The sequence below is a fragment of the Cebus imitator genome, unplaced genomic scaffold (genome assembly GCF_001604975.1).
Source record: "Cebus imitator isolate Cc_AM_T3 unplaced genomic scaffold, Cebus_imitator-1.0 Scaffold115, whole genome shotgun sequence".
Lineage (NCBI taxonomy): Eukaryota > Metazoa > Chordata > Mammalia > Primates > Cebidae > Cebus > Cebus imitator.
The window spans coordinates 2,243,298-2,260,800 of record NW_016107430.1 but is presented as its reverse complement, the minus strand read 5'-3'; the positions used below and the strand labels follow the sequence as shown (position 1 = coordinate 2,260,800).

Below are 17,503 nucleotides of genomic sequence, written 5' to 3'. Positions count from 1 at the left end.
AAAAAAAAAAAAAAAAAAGGAAACAGGACCTCAAACATCTATGAGACAGTGGCACAGGTCTAAAGTTTGTGTCTTCAGGGTTCTAGAAAGCAGAAAGAGTATAGTCCTGAAGAAAAGACTAAAAACATCACAAGTTTGGTGCACAAACCACATTCAAGAAGTTCCATTAGTGGGTTAAATGGTGGCCCCTAAAATGCATGCTCATGTCCCAATTCCCAGAACCTGTGAGTGTTACGAATGTTATCTTATTTGGAAAAAGGGTCTTTGCAAATGTAATTAAGGATCTTCATATGAAGATGTCATCCTGTATTATCTGGGTGGGCCATAAATCCAATGATAAATGACCTTAAAAGAGAAAGGCAGAGTGAGATTTGGGACACACAGAGGAAAAAGTGAGGTGAAGATACAGGCAGGAATTGGAGTGACATAACCAAAGGCTAAGAAATCCAAGGAGTACCCACAAGTCTTTGGAATCTAGAAGAGGCAGAGAACAGATTTTCCCTTAACAGTTGTGGAGGGAGTATGACTCCGCTGAATTTCAGACTACTTGCCTCCAGAACTGTGAGAGAATAAATTTCTGTGGTTTTAAACCACCCAGTTTGCAGTCATCTGTTATTGTAGCCACAGGAAACTAATACACTCAGCCAACCCCAAAAAAAAAAAAAAAAAAAGAAATCCATACCGAACATACTATAATCGAATTGCTCAAAATTAGTTAAAAAGAAAAATTATTTACAGCAGACAGAGAACCACAATACATGATCTATAGAAGAACAACAACTCAAATGAATGTAGATTTTTCACTAGAAACCATTTAGGCCAGAAAAGAGTGGCACAGCCTTTTAAAACTGATGAAAGAATAGAACTGTGAGCCCCATAGTCTGTATCCACTGAAAATATCCTTCAGGAACAGGCAAAATAGAAGCATTCTCACATGAAGCAAAACTAAGAGACTTCACTGCCAATAGACCTGCTTTAAAAGAACTGATAAAGAAAATCCTTCAGAGAGAAGGGAAATTATACCAGAATAGAATAATAAGAGAAATGGTAAACATTGGGTAAATATAATAGACTATTTTTCTCTTCTTGAATTTTTAACTTTTTTTTGAGTCAGAGTCTTGCTCTGTAGCCCAGACTGGAGTGCAGTGGCACAATCTCAGCTCACTGCAACCTCCACCTCCTGGGTTCAGTCAATTCTTGTGCCTCAGCTTCCCAAGCAGCTGGGATTACATATGCACACCATGAATCCCAGCTAATTTTTTGGTAGAGATGGAGTTTCATCATGTTGGCCAGGCTGGTCACCAACTCCTGGCCTCAAGTGATCCGCCCACCTCTGCCTCCCAAAGTGTTGGGATTACACCATGAGCCACCACTCCTGGCCTCTTCTTGAATTCTTTCCAGTATATTTGAGAGTTGCAAGCAGAAATTATACCATCTGTTAGTGATTTCTTTTCAATGTATATAAATGTAATATATAAGATAACTATAATATAAAGGAGGAATCTATATGGTAATGAGGTTTTTACTTTCAAGTAGTAAAGCATTGATATTAAGTAAACTGAAAAGTAAGTATATTGCAATCACTAAAGCAAACTCTTTATATATATGGGTGTGTATATGTACACGTATATATGTATATATATCTTGCTAACAAAATTAGCAAGATCACAGGAACAGAATCAGCTACTTTAAACCATATTATTTACTAAGCAAGTCTACTTCATACACACACACACACATATACTGTTATACAAAGATACTGTCAGAATCACAATAAATTAAAATGGAGTACTAAAAATATTCTAATAATCCAAAAGAAGGCAGGAAAAAAGAAACAGAAAAAAAAGGGGACACATAGAAAAACTATATAATGATAGTCCTAAAACCTACGTACAATTACATTAAATGTAAATTGTCTAAACATATCAATTAAAAGAAATTATGCAAATACGTTAAAAATGTATGAACCAACTATAGGCTATCTCTAAAAACTTCAAATCTTTTAATACAGTTAAGTTACAAGTAAAATGCAGAAGAAAACCGACCATGCAACCACTAATCCAAAGAAAGCTAGAGTAGTTATATTACTATCAAAATCAACATCAGGACAAAGAAAATTATGAGGGACAAAGAGGGCCATTACATGATAAAAGACTCAATCAAACAAGATTCCACATAGCTGAATGCATGAACTTCAAAACGCATAAAGCAAATACCAACTTAATACACTCTCTTCTATAAAGATTACATATTGTGTAATTCTACTTAGATGACATTCTCAAACTATAGCAATAGAGAATAAATTCGTGGTTGCTGGGGATTGAGGGTCAGGGTGCGAGGGTGTGACTATAAAGGAATAACGCGAGAATTTTTTTTAGTGATGAAACTATTCTGTATCCTGACTGTGGTGGTAGTTACTTGAATCTATACGTATGTTAAATAGAACTGTATGCCAAACCAAAAAAACAAAAAAAGGTAAATTTTAGTGTATGAAAATTTTAGAAATGAAATTAAAGTACAAACATAAAAACAAAAAGAGAATTTACTGAAATCAGAATTTGATTTTGAATCCCACTTAAATTTGAATTCTGTCTCAGCACTAGCTAGGCAACCACTGGCAAGTTAATCTTCCTCAGCTTTGGTTTCCTCATGTTTAAAATGAAAATGAGGGTGGTATGTACCTCACAGGTTTATTAAATAATTAGTAAGCATTTCTGTACTTCTCAGCTTTTTGCCTGTTAGTAAGTGGGCCATAAATATGGCCGATGGGCCGGGCACAGTGGCTCATGCTGTAATCCCAGCACTTTGGGAAGCCAAGGTAGGCAGATCACCTTAGGTGAGGAGTTCAAGACCAGCCTGGTCAACATGGCGAAACCAGGTCTCTACTAAAAATACAAAATAAAATTAGCCAGGTGTGGTGGCAGGCACCTGTAATCCAGCTACTTGGGAGGCTGAAGCAAGAGAATTGCTTGAACCTGGGAGGTTGCAATGAGCCAAACTTGAACTACTGCACTCCAGCCTGGGCAACAAAGCAAGACTCTGTCTCAAAAAAAGAAAGAAAGACCCAGCTCTGGGGGTGTGAGAGCACCCCATGAGCCCAGGCCCTAAAAATAAAAATTAAAATTAAAAAATTAAAAAAACAAAAGAAGAAAGAAAGAAAAAAGACATATAACTTTATCCTGTGTTCTTTGTTACTGTTTTTTAAGGATTCTTTCTGTTATGAAAAATTGCATCACCCACTTTTTCTTTGACGGTGAATGAATTAAACTGCAAACACAAAAAGATGGAAAAAATCTCAACATCATGAGACATTTTAATGGCTGATTTTGCCTCACAAGTGATCTTAGGCATATGATTTAAACCAGGTACATGCCCTCAAATCTTGGTATAGATGTTCATCCCAGGGTTTCTCAATGTATGATAAGAAAACCACTGCATTATGATTCTCCTGGAATTCGTGTTAAAGATTCTTGCTACTGAATTGGGACCAGCAATTTGACTTTTTGACAGTCAGCCAAGTGATTTTTATGCATACTGAATTATTAGATCCAGTAGGTTACAGATTAAAACAGGGAGCTATTAGCTGAAATTTGACTTTTAATGAATTTTATAGATATTTGTTGTAATGGGATTTTATCTGTATTACTTATTCTTTCTCATATTACCTAACAAGATTAGCAAGATAACAGGAACAGAATCAGCTACTTTAAACTACACTACTTACCAAGCAACTTCACTAGAAATCTGCCTACATGTCAACATTTACTTGTATTGTATGCAGCCAAGACAAGAGGTAGCCAACCAAAGATACTGACCTAACTCAGTGGTTCATGAGCAAGCCACTGACACTTTATCATTTCCCAACACATGAATCCTTTATCCTCTTCTTCCCTTATATTTTGCTCTCTTTTCTTCCGAGTTCGATTCTGCTTTCTCATTTTCCTCCCTCTGCCCCTCCCCCTTTTAAATATAGAAAAGTAATTCAGTTACTGGATATACAAGTATTTAAACAAAACAAACAAAACACTAGGCAACTTTTAAAAAAATCGAAATCCACCGATATAAACACACTGCCAAAATACATTAAATGAAAAAGAAAAGCCAGGTTCAGAACACAGTGATAGTATGCCGCATTTTATTGAATAAAGGAGAAAGAAATTCATATTCATATTTGCCTAAAGACACTATGGAAGGATAAATCAGAATCTAACAAAGTATCTGGGTGGGAGTACAGTATGACACTAGGGCAAAGGAGAGAGGGAGGATGAAGAGAGAATGAGAACAAGAATTATCTTATACAACTTTTTACATTGTTTTTATATCAGAATAATGAAAATGTATTGCCTGTTATCTAAAATATATACACTTAAAAGGAAAACACCTATTGACTTTGGCATAAGGCAAATTCAACTGCTGTTTATTCTATCCTGCCTCTCCCAGAACTTACATAACCACTTCCACTCTTTTTCCATTTTCCCCTTCCTGTATCATTCTTGTTTCTTTATGAGAATGGAGGCAAATATTAATATATATTCTTATTTCCCACTTTCTTACACAAATGCAATATATTACACACACACTACTTAGCACCTTTTTTTTTCTACTTAGCAATAAATATATTGGAGATTATTACTTTTATCCTCCAGCTTTATAATAATATGTTGTACAGATGTTTATTTAACCAGTCCCCAACTGATAGATACTAGAGTTGTTTCCAATTACTTGCTATTGCCCAAAATATTGTAAAGAATAATCTTGTAAACACCTAACTTTGTATAAGTGCAGTATACATTTCTACAGATAAGAGTGCAGATTCAAATATAAATGCATTTATAATTTTAACAAGTATTGCCACTTGCTCCTATAACAGTTGCATAATTTTGTGCTAGTAACTGTCTTTTCATAGCCAACAAAGTTTATTATGAAATATTTGGACTTTTGCCAACCTGAGAAGTAGAAAACAATTTCTTATTAAATTTTAATTTACATTTCTCTGTAAGTAAAGTTGAACATCATTGCATATGTTTATGGGTCATTAATATTTCTTTTTAAGTAAACTGTCAGTCCATCAGACTTGCTACTTACTGGCTATACAAACTTGGGCAAGTTTTGTTTCCTTCAACAGAGAAACGACCAAGAAATCTCAGTCTTTTTTCCTGTATAATGGGAATAATGATAACAGGCCAGTGCTGTGGCTCACCTGGGGAGGCCAAGGCAGGAGGATCACCTGAGGCTTGGAGTTCAAGACCAGTTTGGGCAACAAAGTGAGACCCCATCACTACAAAAAGTTTAAAAAATTAGTCCAGCCCAGTATGGTGGTGCACACCTGTAGTCCCAACTATTAAGAGGCTGAGGTGAGAGTATCCCTTGAGCCCAGGCGTTTGAGGCTGCAGTGAGTTATGATGGTGCCACTGTTGTGCCAGTGCTAAGTGACGGAGCAAGACCCTCACCGAACATCACTGACCTAAGTACGTTAGTGATGAAAGGATGAAATAAACAAAAATAGCTTAACAAAGTGCCTGCCACACAGCAAGTGCTCTGTAACTGATGTAGCCATTACTCTTAATTTTGAACCCCACTGCTCTTCTGCCTCCTTTGTCATTATATTTCCCCTGTTCTCCCCCATCTCCTGTTACCACTAAAAATAACAGAAACAGAGACAATTTATTGAAGGCTTATCATGTACCAAGTGCTAGATTAGGAGTTTTGCATATAGCATCTCTCTGAATCTTTGTAAGAATCCTAGAAAATATTCTTAGAAGAAAAATGAACATTCACAGTGGCTAAATAGCTCATTTAGGTTATATGGCTAGCAGGAAGTAGTGCTGAGATTCTAACTCAGGATTGTCTGATTCTTAAGTCTCTATTTTTTTGCTATTTTATGTTTTCTTTTCTCTCTTTTTTTTTTTTTTTGAGATAGGGTTGGTCTCTCTCTGTCTCTCTCTCTCTCCTCTCTCCCGCCTCTCTCCTCTCTCTCCTCTCTCTCTCGTCACCCAGGCTGGAGTACAGTGGCACAACCTCGGCTCACTGCAACCTCTACCTACCAGGTTCAAGCAATTCTCATGCCTCGGCCTACTGAGTAGTTGGAATTATAAGCATATGCTACCATGCCCAACTAATTTTTATATTTTAGTAGAGCTGAGTTTCACCATGTTGCCCAGGCTGGTCTCAAACTCCTGGGCTCAAGCGATCCATGTGTCTCGGCCTCCCAAAGTGCTAGGATTACAGATGTGAGCCACTGTGCCCAGCCATCAAGTTTTCTTAAATGTAAGGAATCCAAGTGTCATGATATCAGTTCTGCAGTGTTACTGACATACTTACAAGGTTATTTCTGTATTTTCCAAGGCTAGCAAGTCCATCTGTGGATGAAGACTGGGTTTTAAGTTGTTTGTTACATCAGAACTTGGAGAGCTGAAATCTAAAACACAAAATGGACTTGTTTGGCTTTAAAAATTTTGTCAGTCAGTTATTATGCCCAATTTTCTACAGTAAAAACCAAAACCAAAAAAATAATACCACACCAAATAAAAGAGATTAATTTAGATATTTCTGTCACCATAAAATCATGAGATTTCCTAGCTCTAAGAGAAATTAGAAAGCATCATTTATGATAGGTAGAGAGAGAAAGAATTTCCCTGCTACAAGAAGTTGTTGTAAGGGTAACAAATATTATTGTATTGGATTTTCTGAAATCCCAAGCTGATCCAGAATGGAAAGGATTTTACATCTTGTTCTGCCCACCACAAAAGTAAAAAGTTATGCTACATACTGAGCTCTACCTTCATCTCAAGTTTCAGTCCATAATCTTTAATTAATTAATTTTTTTGAGATGGAGTCTCACTTTGCCACCCAGGCTGGAGTGCAGTGGCATGATCTTGGCTCACCACAACCTCCACCCTCCTGGGTTTAAGTGATTCTTCTTAGCCTCAGCCTCCCGAGTAGCTGGGATTACAGGCACCCACCACCACGCTCGGCTAATTTTTGTATTTTTAGTAGAGATGGGCTGGTCTGGAACTCCTGACCAGGTGATCCACCCACCTCAGCCTCCCAAAGTGCTGGGATTTACAGGTGTGAGACACTGTGCCTGGCCTCCAGCCTATAAGCTTAACTGAGAAACCACAAAGAGAATAATTACTTCCCCCTCAGAAAATTCCCAATTAAAAACTCAGGAAAACTCTCCAATGTAACTGACTCTGCACATCCCACTGGCCAACATAAGCAAGTAGCCAGCATTTTAGAAATGGGTAAAGTTCTAAGAAAACCACACATTCAGTGATAGTAAATATTTTTACTCTGGAAACAGCAGGTGACATATGAGAAAAACTAATTTTAGTTTGGCAAAACTGGATTTTAGCATTTTTCATCATCCTTATTTTGTAATTTACCAAACCCTCGTTGGGAATAAGGACAGCAGAAGAAAACAAGTTAGGTAAGATAGGTAATTCCTATCTTTAACAAATGTTTGTAAAATACATTGTAGCAAAGCTTTTTTATGAACATTAGTTTGTTAACCTTGAAAATGACCCTTTAAGGCAATCATTGTTCCCATATTATAAAGTGAAAAAGTCTCAAAGGTTAGGTGGCTGACAGGTGGCAGAACTGGCATTTCAACTTGGACTTTTCTGACCTTAAGCCTGTGTTTTTCCTTCTACATTTCACCACCACATGGTTCATACCTTGTAATTCCTGAATTTCTCTACTTGCGTCTCCCTGACCTGATCCTGAGGTATAGCAGAAAAACCCAATGATAATAGTGTGAGGGTTCAGAGTATATTTTAAGTATTGGCCATTGGGCTGAACAACTTTTACAAAGCAGGCCAAGTGAATTCCATGAGATTCTAAATGAGTAGGATGAGTTTCAAGGACCAGGATCCTACCCTAGACACATCCCATTCCTATACTGTGTTTGACTCAACCACTTGCCAGGAAGTAATCACATCTCCTGACATAGTGCTCTGACATTCAAACTGACTTCAGTCCTTCTTAGGTGGCATTTACTCATGTAATTAAGAACTGTTTTACATCAAGCTCTTCTGCTGATCTGAAAAGGCCTGAGTGTTTATTTACTTAAGTCTGAAAGTTGATCATTCATGGTGTTGAGTTCTCCCAGACTGGCCCTAGACATCCGGGGACTGGGACTTAGGTCAAGGAGATCTTGAGATGGGGCAGAAGGCTCACTTGTAGTCTGAAAACAAAGCAAAAGAAAGTGTCATGTAGTTTATCATAGCTTTCTCCCCATTGACTTTCCTTTGTAGAGGGGAAGATCCTATTTGGATACATTTTGAGGAAGAATTCTCCATTCAACAGGCAACATTAGTATGACTCCCATCTTACCACCTACATAGGTCCTTGCTTAATGAGGTAATTTTCTTACAACTTATTAATAACTTAATAACATTAACTTTACGTTACTTTAATAGTTTAATATTAACATTGATGTTAACGTTAATAACATTTAATGACATAAAATTATTAAGGCAAGTACTCTACACCATTAACACCACTACAAATTATCAATGCATATCTCCCTGTTTTTAAGAGCTGCTTTAGGTAAGCCTTGCTTCTTACTATAATTGGTAAAATGTTCAATTGTTTATTTTATAATATTTCTAATCACTTACATTGGTGGCTTCCTTCTGGTTCTTATTTTGCTCCAGAATCCTTTGTTGGTTTCTAGTAAACCTGTTTAAATGATCAAAATGCATGTGTTTTTAAAAAAATATATGAAATGCTATAAAAATCTAACAATTATTATTACACAAATCTTTAGGAATGAAGAAATCAGCCTCATTCTCACACAATTATCAGTAAAATACTTTTAATAACTTTTTTCCAGCTTACAGAGTATTCATACCCTCAACAGAAAACTGTGAGAAAATAAAAAAGCATTTTTAAAGAAATCCCATCACCCAGAAATTAACTCTATTAACATTATTCCAGTATTTCATTTATAAGTGCATCTATTTTTAAACTTAGTTGAAATGATACTTTACATAATTCTGTATCCTAATTTGATTATGCTATGAGAATTTTTCTAATTGAAATACAATTTTTAATGGCTATATTTTATCTTATGAATCTATCACACCTTTAACCACTCTTACTATTAGCAATTATTTATTTTCTAATTTGCCATTATATATAATTTTCCAAAATATTCAAATATATTTAAAGTATTTACACTATTTCACTGTTTTTATAAGATACTTAACACATACCAAAAAATTGACCTTTTACAACTCTGATTTAATTTTAAATTGTTTGTCCACTGAGAGTAAAGGAGTATAAATGAAAAAGATTAGAGAAGTTGGCCGGTGCAGTGGCTCCCGCCTGTAATCCCAGTACTTTGGGAGGCCAAGGTGGGTGGATCACGTGAGGCTGGGGGTTTGAGACTAGACTGGGCAACATGGTGAAACCCTGTCTCTACTAAAAATACAAAATTAACCAGGCATGGTGGCGCACACCTGTGATCCCAGCTACTTGGGAGGCTAAGGCAGGAGAATCTCTTGAACCCAGGAGGCGGAGGTTGGGTGAACTGAGATCGTGCCATTGCACTCCAGCCTGTGCAACAAAAGCGAGACTCTGTCTCAAAAAAAAAAAAAAAACAAACAAACCAGAGAAGTTGAAGGCAGAAGTCCAAAGTTCAAGTGTCAGTGTTAGTATCTTGTAGCTACATGACTAAGGATACGACTTCCTGAACCTTGGTCCAGCTGCTAAGAGGGAACACATTTGAACTATTTCCTCAGAAAGTTATTTTCAGGGGCAAAAATAGCACAGGTGGATGAATGTGGAAATGCTTGGCAAACTGAGATTTGCTTTAGAAACATATAGTATTACTGTTATGACAATTTGACTTCATGATCCTAAACACTTTAAAGTTTAAGAGTTTATACTGAATCTGCACACACAGTTGAACGACTTTTCAAAAATACGTGCTTTTAAATTCCATCTAGTTAGGCTGGGCACAGTGGCTCATGCCTGTAATCCCAGTGCTTTGGGAAGCTCAGACAGGTGGATCACTTGAGGTCAGGAGTTTGAGGCCAGCCTGGGCAACATGGTGAAACCCCATCTTGACTAAAAATACAAAAATTAGTCAGGTGTAGTGGCGTGTGCCTGTAATTCCAGCTACTTGGGGGGCTGAGACAGAGAATCGCTTGAACCTGGGAGGCGGAGGTTGCAGTGAGCCGAGATCATGCCACTGCAAGCAAGACTTCATTTCCCAAAAAAAAAAAAATTCCATCTATTTGGAATTATATAGCATTAGCTTCTTGTATTCTAGTCAGTTATGTGCTGGGTATGAACAACCTTCCTAGATCAAGCCCTGAGTAACAAATTTCAGTTTCTTTATTTGCACAATTATTCCCTGGATGTAATGAGTGGAGACTTTGGGGGATGTTGCAATAGGGTATATGTATTTTGCAAGTGGATGGATATGAATCTTTGGGGGCCAGAGGGTGAACTGTGACCCACCTTCACAAAGATACTGACATCCTAGTCAACACAACCAGTGAATATGTTAGGTTACATGGCAAGGGGAAGTTAAAGGTTGAAAAAAGAATGAAGTTTACTAGTGTTAAAGGAAAATAAATCTCGGACCCCAAAATCACTAAGCCAAAGGGAAAAGTCAAGCTCGGAAGTTCCTCAGGCAAATTTTATTCCTAAATCAGACAGTTACAAAGATAAAAAGCTATCTACCTCTCCCACAATTTGCCCATGAGAAAACTTGTGGGCCTTAAGATCTTTACCCTAAAACAGTTCTGTTGAATTTCACCCTGGCAATATAAATTGACAGCTTATCTTCATAGGTACAGGACAAAGGACAGAACTGACTGCTTCCTCTGCCCCACTGCTTATGTAGAAATGCAGATTCACTGAGCCAGACTAAGGCATGAGTGACTAATTCTCTTGCCCTTTCTCACATGTAAATTGTGTACTCAGTGAAAGGCTGATCAAAGACTCAAAAGAATGCAACCCTTTGTCTCTTACCTATTTATAACCTGGAAGCCCCCTTCCCTGCTTTGAGTTGTCTCGCCTTTCCAGATGAAACCAATGTACATCTTACACATATTTATTGATGTCTCATGTCTCCTGAAAATGTATAAAACGGAGCTATGCCCCCACCACCATGGGCATATGTTGTCAAGACCTCCTGAGGCTGTGACAGGTGCATCCTTAACCTTAGCAAAATAAACTTTCTAAATAAACTTTCTAGATTTTTCTTCCCACTTATGAGTGAATTAAGAGAATCCATGAATTAAAACCTGTAGCTATGGGCCAAGAATGGTGGTGTACATCTGTAATTCCAGCACCTTAAGTGGCTGAGGTGGGCGGATTGCTTGAGCTCAGGAAGTTTGAGACGAGCCTGGGCAACATGGCGCACGCAACCCTACCTCTACCAAAAAATTACAAAAATTAGCCATGCATGGTGGCACATGCTTTTAGACCTAGCTTCTTAGGAGGCTGAGGTGGGAAGATCTCAGATCTGTCTCAGATACTTTTGGTTCACACTAGAAAGCTGCCCTTAATTGGGAGATTATCCTGGACTGTACAAATGAGCCTAATGTAGTCATAAAGGTCCTTAAAAGTGGGAGAGAGAGGCAGAAGTCGAGGTAAGAGTGATTTGATATAATCAGGCCTGAACTAGACACTTAGCTTTGAAGATGAAGCAAAGGGGCCATAAGCCAAGGAAAGTGAATAGCCTCTAGGAGTTGCAAAAGGTAAGAAGATGGATTCTCCTCTGGAGCATCCAAAAGCAGATAAAACAGGATAAGCCACTAAGTTTGTGTTGTTACAGCAGCCAGAGAAAACTAGGAGACTAGTATCTTTCCTAGAGGCAAAGTTTCTCTCTGAATCTTAGGATATAAGTGTTTCACAGTTGCTTTGGTACACATGGTTCAGAGCCCAGTCAGAACAAGCTGTTCACAGAAGTAATCCAATCTCCTGAGAGGAGACCAAATAAACACAAGCTACCCCTTGGAGGAAGACTTTAGACCATGGTCTTATGGTTTGCAATAGAATTCTCCAAAATGAAAGCCAGAATGCAGCATTCTACTGAAAATGTCGTTTTCCTTGGATATTTTTCTGCTTATAAAAATTGGTTCCACAGAAAGTAGGTAGCAATTGTGAGTTTTTTCAGTGTAAGAAAGAAAGCTCAGTGGCCAGGCGTGGTAGCTCATGCCTATAATCCCAGTACTTTGGGAGGCTGAGGAGGGTGGATCACCTGAGGTCAGAAGTTTAAGACCAGCCTGGCCAACATGGTGAAACCCCGTTTCTACTAAAAATACAAAAAACTAGCCGGGCATGGTGGCGTGTGCCTGTAATCCCTGCTACTTGGCAGGCTGAGGCAGGAGAATCACTTGAACCCGGGAGGCAGAGGTTGCAGTGACCTGAGATCACGCCACTGCACTCCAGCCTGGGCACTCCGTCTCAAGAAAAAAAAAAGAGAAAGCAAGCATAGTTCCTAAGCTCACATCTTCAGTCAATGCCCTTCTCTGAATAAATGCACAGTAAGTATGAGACAGTAAAGGAAAGAAACTGCCGTTTCATAGCTACTGGTTTTTATGTTTCTTTGTTTTTGAGACAGTCTCACTGTCATGCAGGCTGGAATGCAGTGGCACGATCTTGGTTCACTGTAACCTCTGGCTCCTTGGCTCAAGAGATCCTCCCATCTCAGCCTCCTAAGTAGCTGGAACTAAACACGTGTGCCACCATGCATGGCTAATTTTTGTAAATTTTTCGTAGAGATGGGGTTTCGCAATGTTGCTCAGGATGGTCTCAAACCTCCTGAGCTCAAGCAATCCACCCACCTCAATCTCCCAAGGTGCTGGGATTATAGATGTGCACCACCATTCTTGGCCCATAACTACTGGTTTTATTTCATGGATTCTCTTAATTTACTCATGATAAGTGGGAAGAAGAGGCTAGTCAATAAATTAGAAGGTTAAAAGGGACATTGGTGCAGAGGAGGAGAAGAAAGTACTATTTAGTAGACGTCAGTGTGCTAGCAGTTTGCTAGGTGTTTTCATATATATTATCTCATTTAATCTTCAAAAAAAGCCCAACCCTCTAAACAGGTATTTAATACATAAAAATACATGTAAAAAATTTAATACATAAAAAAATTTAATACATAAAAAGAAAGAAAGAAAAAAAATCTTAGAAAAGTTCTACAGCTTATCCAAAATCATCAGCTAGATTTGAATCCAGGCCTGTTCACCTGTTTCACTTAGGTCAGACTAGTCTCATTCTTTTTCAGCTGATTAGAAATACAGTCACTATGCAAGCAGACATTCCCAGTAATTCTCAACAGAAACAGTGCCCCTAAGGGTGTCTTAACATGTCATTTTATTATTATTTCTTTTAGAGGTGGGATTTCACTCCATCACCCAGGCTAGAGTGCAGTGGTGCGATCATAGCTCACCACAGCCTCAAATTCCTAGTCTCAAGCTATCCTCCCACTTCACCCTCTCTAGTAGCTAGGACTACAAGCACCCACTAGAACCATCACACCCAGCTAATTTTCTTATTTTTTGTATAGACAGGGTCTTGCTATGTTGCCAGGGGTAGTCTGGAATTCCTGGACTCAAGTGATCCTCCTACCTCGGCCTCCAAAAGTGCTGGGATTATAGGAGGGAGCCACCGTGCTGGGCTGAAATGTCACTTTAACTAGGAGAAAGACCTCTGGCATTTACTGAGTAGGAGCCACACAAGGGAAAACCGTCCCACCCCACATACCAATACCTTTCCTATTGAGACAGGCGAATCTAGAAAGAGGGGTCTTTTGTAGGCACTCTGATAAGAATGCTGAGTAATTGGTGGTGAAAACAGAAGTGGAAAAGGGGCAAAGAGGGTACATGATCTGCTCACCTCTCATATCCAAGGATGGCGTTATTCAAATCCTCATTCACCTGAATTAGCTCAACAGTTACGTCTTCATTCTCCACCACCACTAGCAGGTCCATGATTCTCTCCTGCATCTCCCGACCTGTTTTATAGAGTTTCTGTCAAAGAAAGGAGAGAGATTTCTTATTCCATGCCTGGAACATTCTATAAAGACATCTGACTCACCAATCTGTGCATACCTGCAGTTCCCTCCACATTAAGTCACCTGTGGGACACTAACAAAGTACTTCTATAAATGGTTCATACTTCCTATTGGAAGGCAGTAAGTCATAAACTGATTATATTTTCCTTTAAAAATCAAAATAGGTGTCATAAGAATAATATGGTACATTGAAAATAATGCTGGACTAAAACTCAGAAGTGTTATATGGGAATTCTAGATGTAGTACATATTAGCTGTGCCATGTTGGGAAAAAAAAACGTTTTCTAAATCTCAGTTTTCTCATTGATAAATGAAAATTATACCCCTTGCCACATCTACTTCAAGGGTTGACATAAAAATCAAATGAGATGTGTGTAATGAGGAACTCTCTAACTATAAAGGATAAACATAAAATGTTATTGCGTTATTAGTGGTAGTAGAAGTAGTTAAAATCATTTACAGTGGCATTATTTTATTTTCTGTTATGTTGTACTTAAACATTTAAAGTTTATAGTTATATCACAGTTTGAAGCAAACGAAACCAGGATTAACAAACAAATCATGAATATCCTTATTTGGACTACCTAGAATTACTGCATTAAACCATTAATCTACCTCCCAAACCCATGGGTCTTTTTTTCATAAGCTTCAGAGCCATCTATATCAGATGTACTGATCCAGAATCGCTAGGGCTGGGGGTCTGAAAATCTACATTTCTTTAAACAAGCACCCCAAAGTGTTTCTTATGTACAACGATATTTAGGAACTGCTGCCTTACAACTGACTTTCTTCCAGGCACACCTTCAACTAACCCAAGGTGCATAAAACTGATATTAGTATTTCCTCAATCTCACCTTGGCTAGAGTTTGTCTATGTAATAGTACATTAACATCAGGCAAAAACACAGGGATCCTGCTTCTCTCAACAAAACTTCCTTAAACACCACAGAATCACTACTGGCTTTTTCCCCTCAAGAAAGAAAGGCCTGCTGAAAAATGTATGCTTCATAAAACCATTTAGAATCTCAAATAATCTATTACAAGACTGCTGACAGGAAATCTCTAAACAAATAAATCAAACTATTACCAACTGGCATTTAGACTCAGAGATAAAAGCCACTACCCTCTACAAAATCGTAACAAAAATATTTAAAAGACAACATGACATAAAAAGAAAAAACAGTGAGTTAGACAGATGGATGATAGACGGAATCTCTGATTTTAGACTTGTAATATGCCACCAGAAAAACTATCTAATTTGCTAACCACAGGGCCACCTTCAGGAACAGTATAGTGCAGGGGTCAACAGCATCCATAAAGTTCCAGATAGTAAACATTTTCTGCTTTGTGGGCCATCTAGTCTTTGCTGCAACTACTCAGCTCTGCCACTGTAGTGTAAAAGCAACCCTAGAAAATATATATAAATAACTGGGTGTGGCCATTTTCTAATAAAACAGATATAGAGAGCAGGCCAGATTTCACTCATTTATATTCCCCTGACTCAGCAGGCCAAAGGCATCTCCCATATAATATGCCTGCTATGGAATTTAGGGAAATATGGCTAAAATTTAGTTGTAGGTTTTGTTTTTTCATCTATAATACAAGGAGAATACCTTGTAAGGCTGTAAGAATCAGCAATGGTGTTATTGAAATCCCACAGTGTCTGGCATATAGAAGCAGTAGGCAGTAAATGAATGTATTATGGGTGCTTGTTGACGAGGTGTCACTAGAAGCTCAACTTGATAATGAATACAATCCTGTAACAAGCTATTATCCAGACCCGACCTTATACAAAGGAAAGAATTAAGAATGGCATTTAATATAACCCCCATAATGAATGAGAACTTTTCCTTTGTTCTTGCTTTAGAGAGTGTACAGAAATTGTTCTTCTTGTTGCTCACTGGCAGCCTTGCTAGAACAATGTCAAGATCAAGGGAATGCAATGGCTAATACCTATGACAAAAATGTAGAAATTAATTGGAAATGAATTTGAAGGCAACATCAATAGCCCTCAATCACATGAAGACACTCCCTTTGCCCTTTCAAGAAACAGATGGAGTGGCAACATGAAAGGAATAGCACATTTCAACAGGTCTGCAAAGCAGAATGTAAAAAACTCTTCAAAAGCCAGCCTACTCTGATCTTTGCAATTGATGTCTGTCTCAGAGGAGGGCCAAACCACCTGGAAACAGCCGAGATCAAGTACCACGGACAAAAAGGATGGGTCAGAGTTCCCCATAGCAGGCACTTGCAGGGCTGTGGCAGTAGGGATCCAGGGCGAGCAAGTCAAAATTCAGAGCAACAGCTGCTAGTCTGTCCATCACAGAACCCCCGGAATCACCTCCTTTTATGCCATATAAAAGCAAAGGCAAGTTTCTAAGTTAAAGTGAATTTAACAATCAATACAAAAGTCTTTGGAGCAAAACAAAAAGGAGCTCATTAAGAGCTTCCTCTTCTGATATCCAGATGGCTCTTATTCCTCCATAGAGCACTCAGGAATTAAGGGAGGAGATCCCTTTGCACTTTCAACTCCAACTAGTCATCCCACATTGACCAACACAGGGCAACTCAATAAAAAGAAACATAAAAATGCTTGAATATCTCCCTTGAAAGAGCCAAAACAGAAAGAAATATATTTGCTTGAAAACGTCTCTGGAAATACTATCTGTATGGCAATATCTCTATTATCAGCTCTTAACATATTTTCTTTATCCCAATATTCCCCACTCAGAGTACAGGAAACCCCAAATGTCTCTATCTGCTCAAAGTAAAAACTCTCCCCACCTACTCTAAAACTGAACATTTTTCAGCTTAACTTGCTCATATAGTCTCTTTTTCCTTACATAGGCTTCAAATGACAAATCATCAGCATAATCCTCAAGAAAAGCATTAACTTTTTAAAGCCCTTCCAACTCTTCTTCCCAACTAAACAGTGTCTGCAAAAAGTACAGGATTTGGTTGCTGCCTTCAGATTGCCTCCCATACCCACATGAAAACACAACAGGTTAGACATATGTATTAGAAAATCAGTCCTGGGTTCAAAATGAGAAACTATTTGGTCTAATGGATAGAACACAAGCTCAGGAGAATGAGGTTCTCCTTCCAGCTCCATCACTTGTCACAGTGTGGGCAAACCATTCTTTCTGCATATGCAGCCTCATCTGCATAGGAAGGAAGATGGACTCAAAGACGCTGACAGTCCCTTCTATTCTTAATACCCTACATATTTGTGAATGGTAAAGACAAGAATGGTCCAGGAGGATGACTTTCTTTTTCCTATTCTCAGGATTTTTTTTTTCAACTGGTTATAAATCCTCACAGGATCAAATTTTAGATTCCCTTGATTTTAAATTTCTCCAGTAAGTTAGAGTAAGGCTTTCTGTAGTTATCATTTCAAAATCTGAGCTCCCTTTATTCTGAATACTAGAGCATTCTCTTCTTGTCTTACTGGGGCAAGGCA

General features: G+C 38.2%; 1 protein-coding gene across 7 annotated transcripts in view; it reads right to left on the bottom strand.

Annotated features, from left to right (window-relative positions):
• The window catches only part of TOM1L1 (target of myb1 like 1 membrane trafficking protein), a 59,865-nt gene that overhangs the window by 12,848 nt on the left and 29,514 nt on the right, over positions 1–17,503 (bottom strand). For all 7 annotated transcript variants that reach the window (XM_017538797.2, XM_017538798.2, XM_037742118.1 and 4 more), the window contains 4 exons: positions 13,867–14,000; positions 8,622–8,682; positions 8,068–8,185; positions 6,322–6,418 (listed from right to left, as the gene is read on the bottom strand). In XM_017538797.2, coding sequence (XP_017394286.1) covers positions 6,322–6,418; positions 8,068–8,185; positions 8,622–8,682; positions 13,867–14,000 — 410 coding nt within the window. The remainder of the gene's footprint in view (positions 1–6,321; positions 6,419–8,067; positions 8,186–8,621; positions 8,683–13,866; positions 14,001–17,503) is intronic.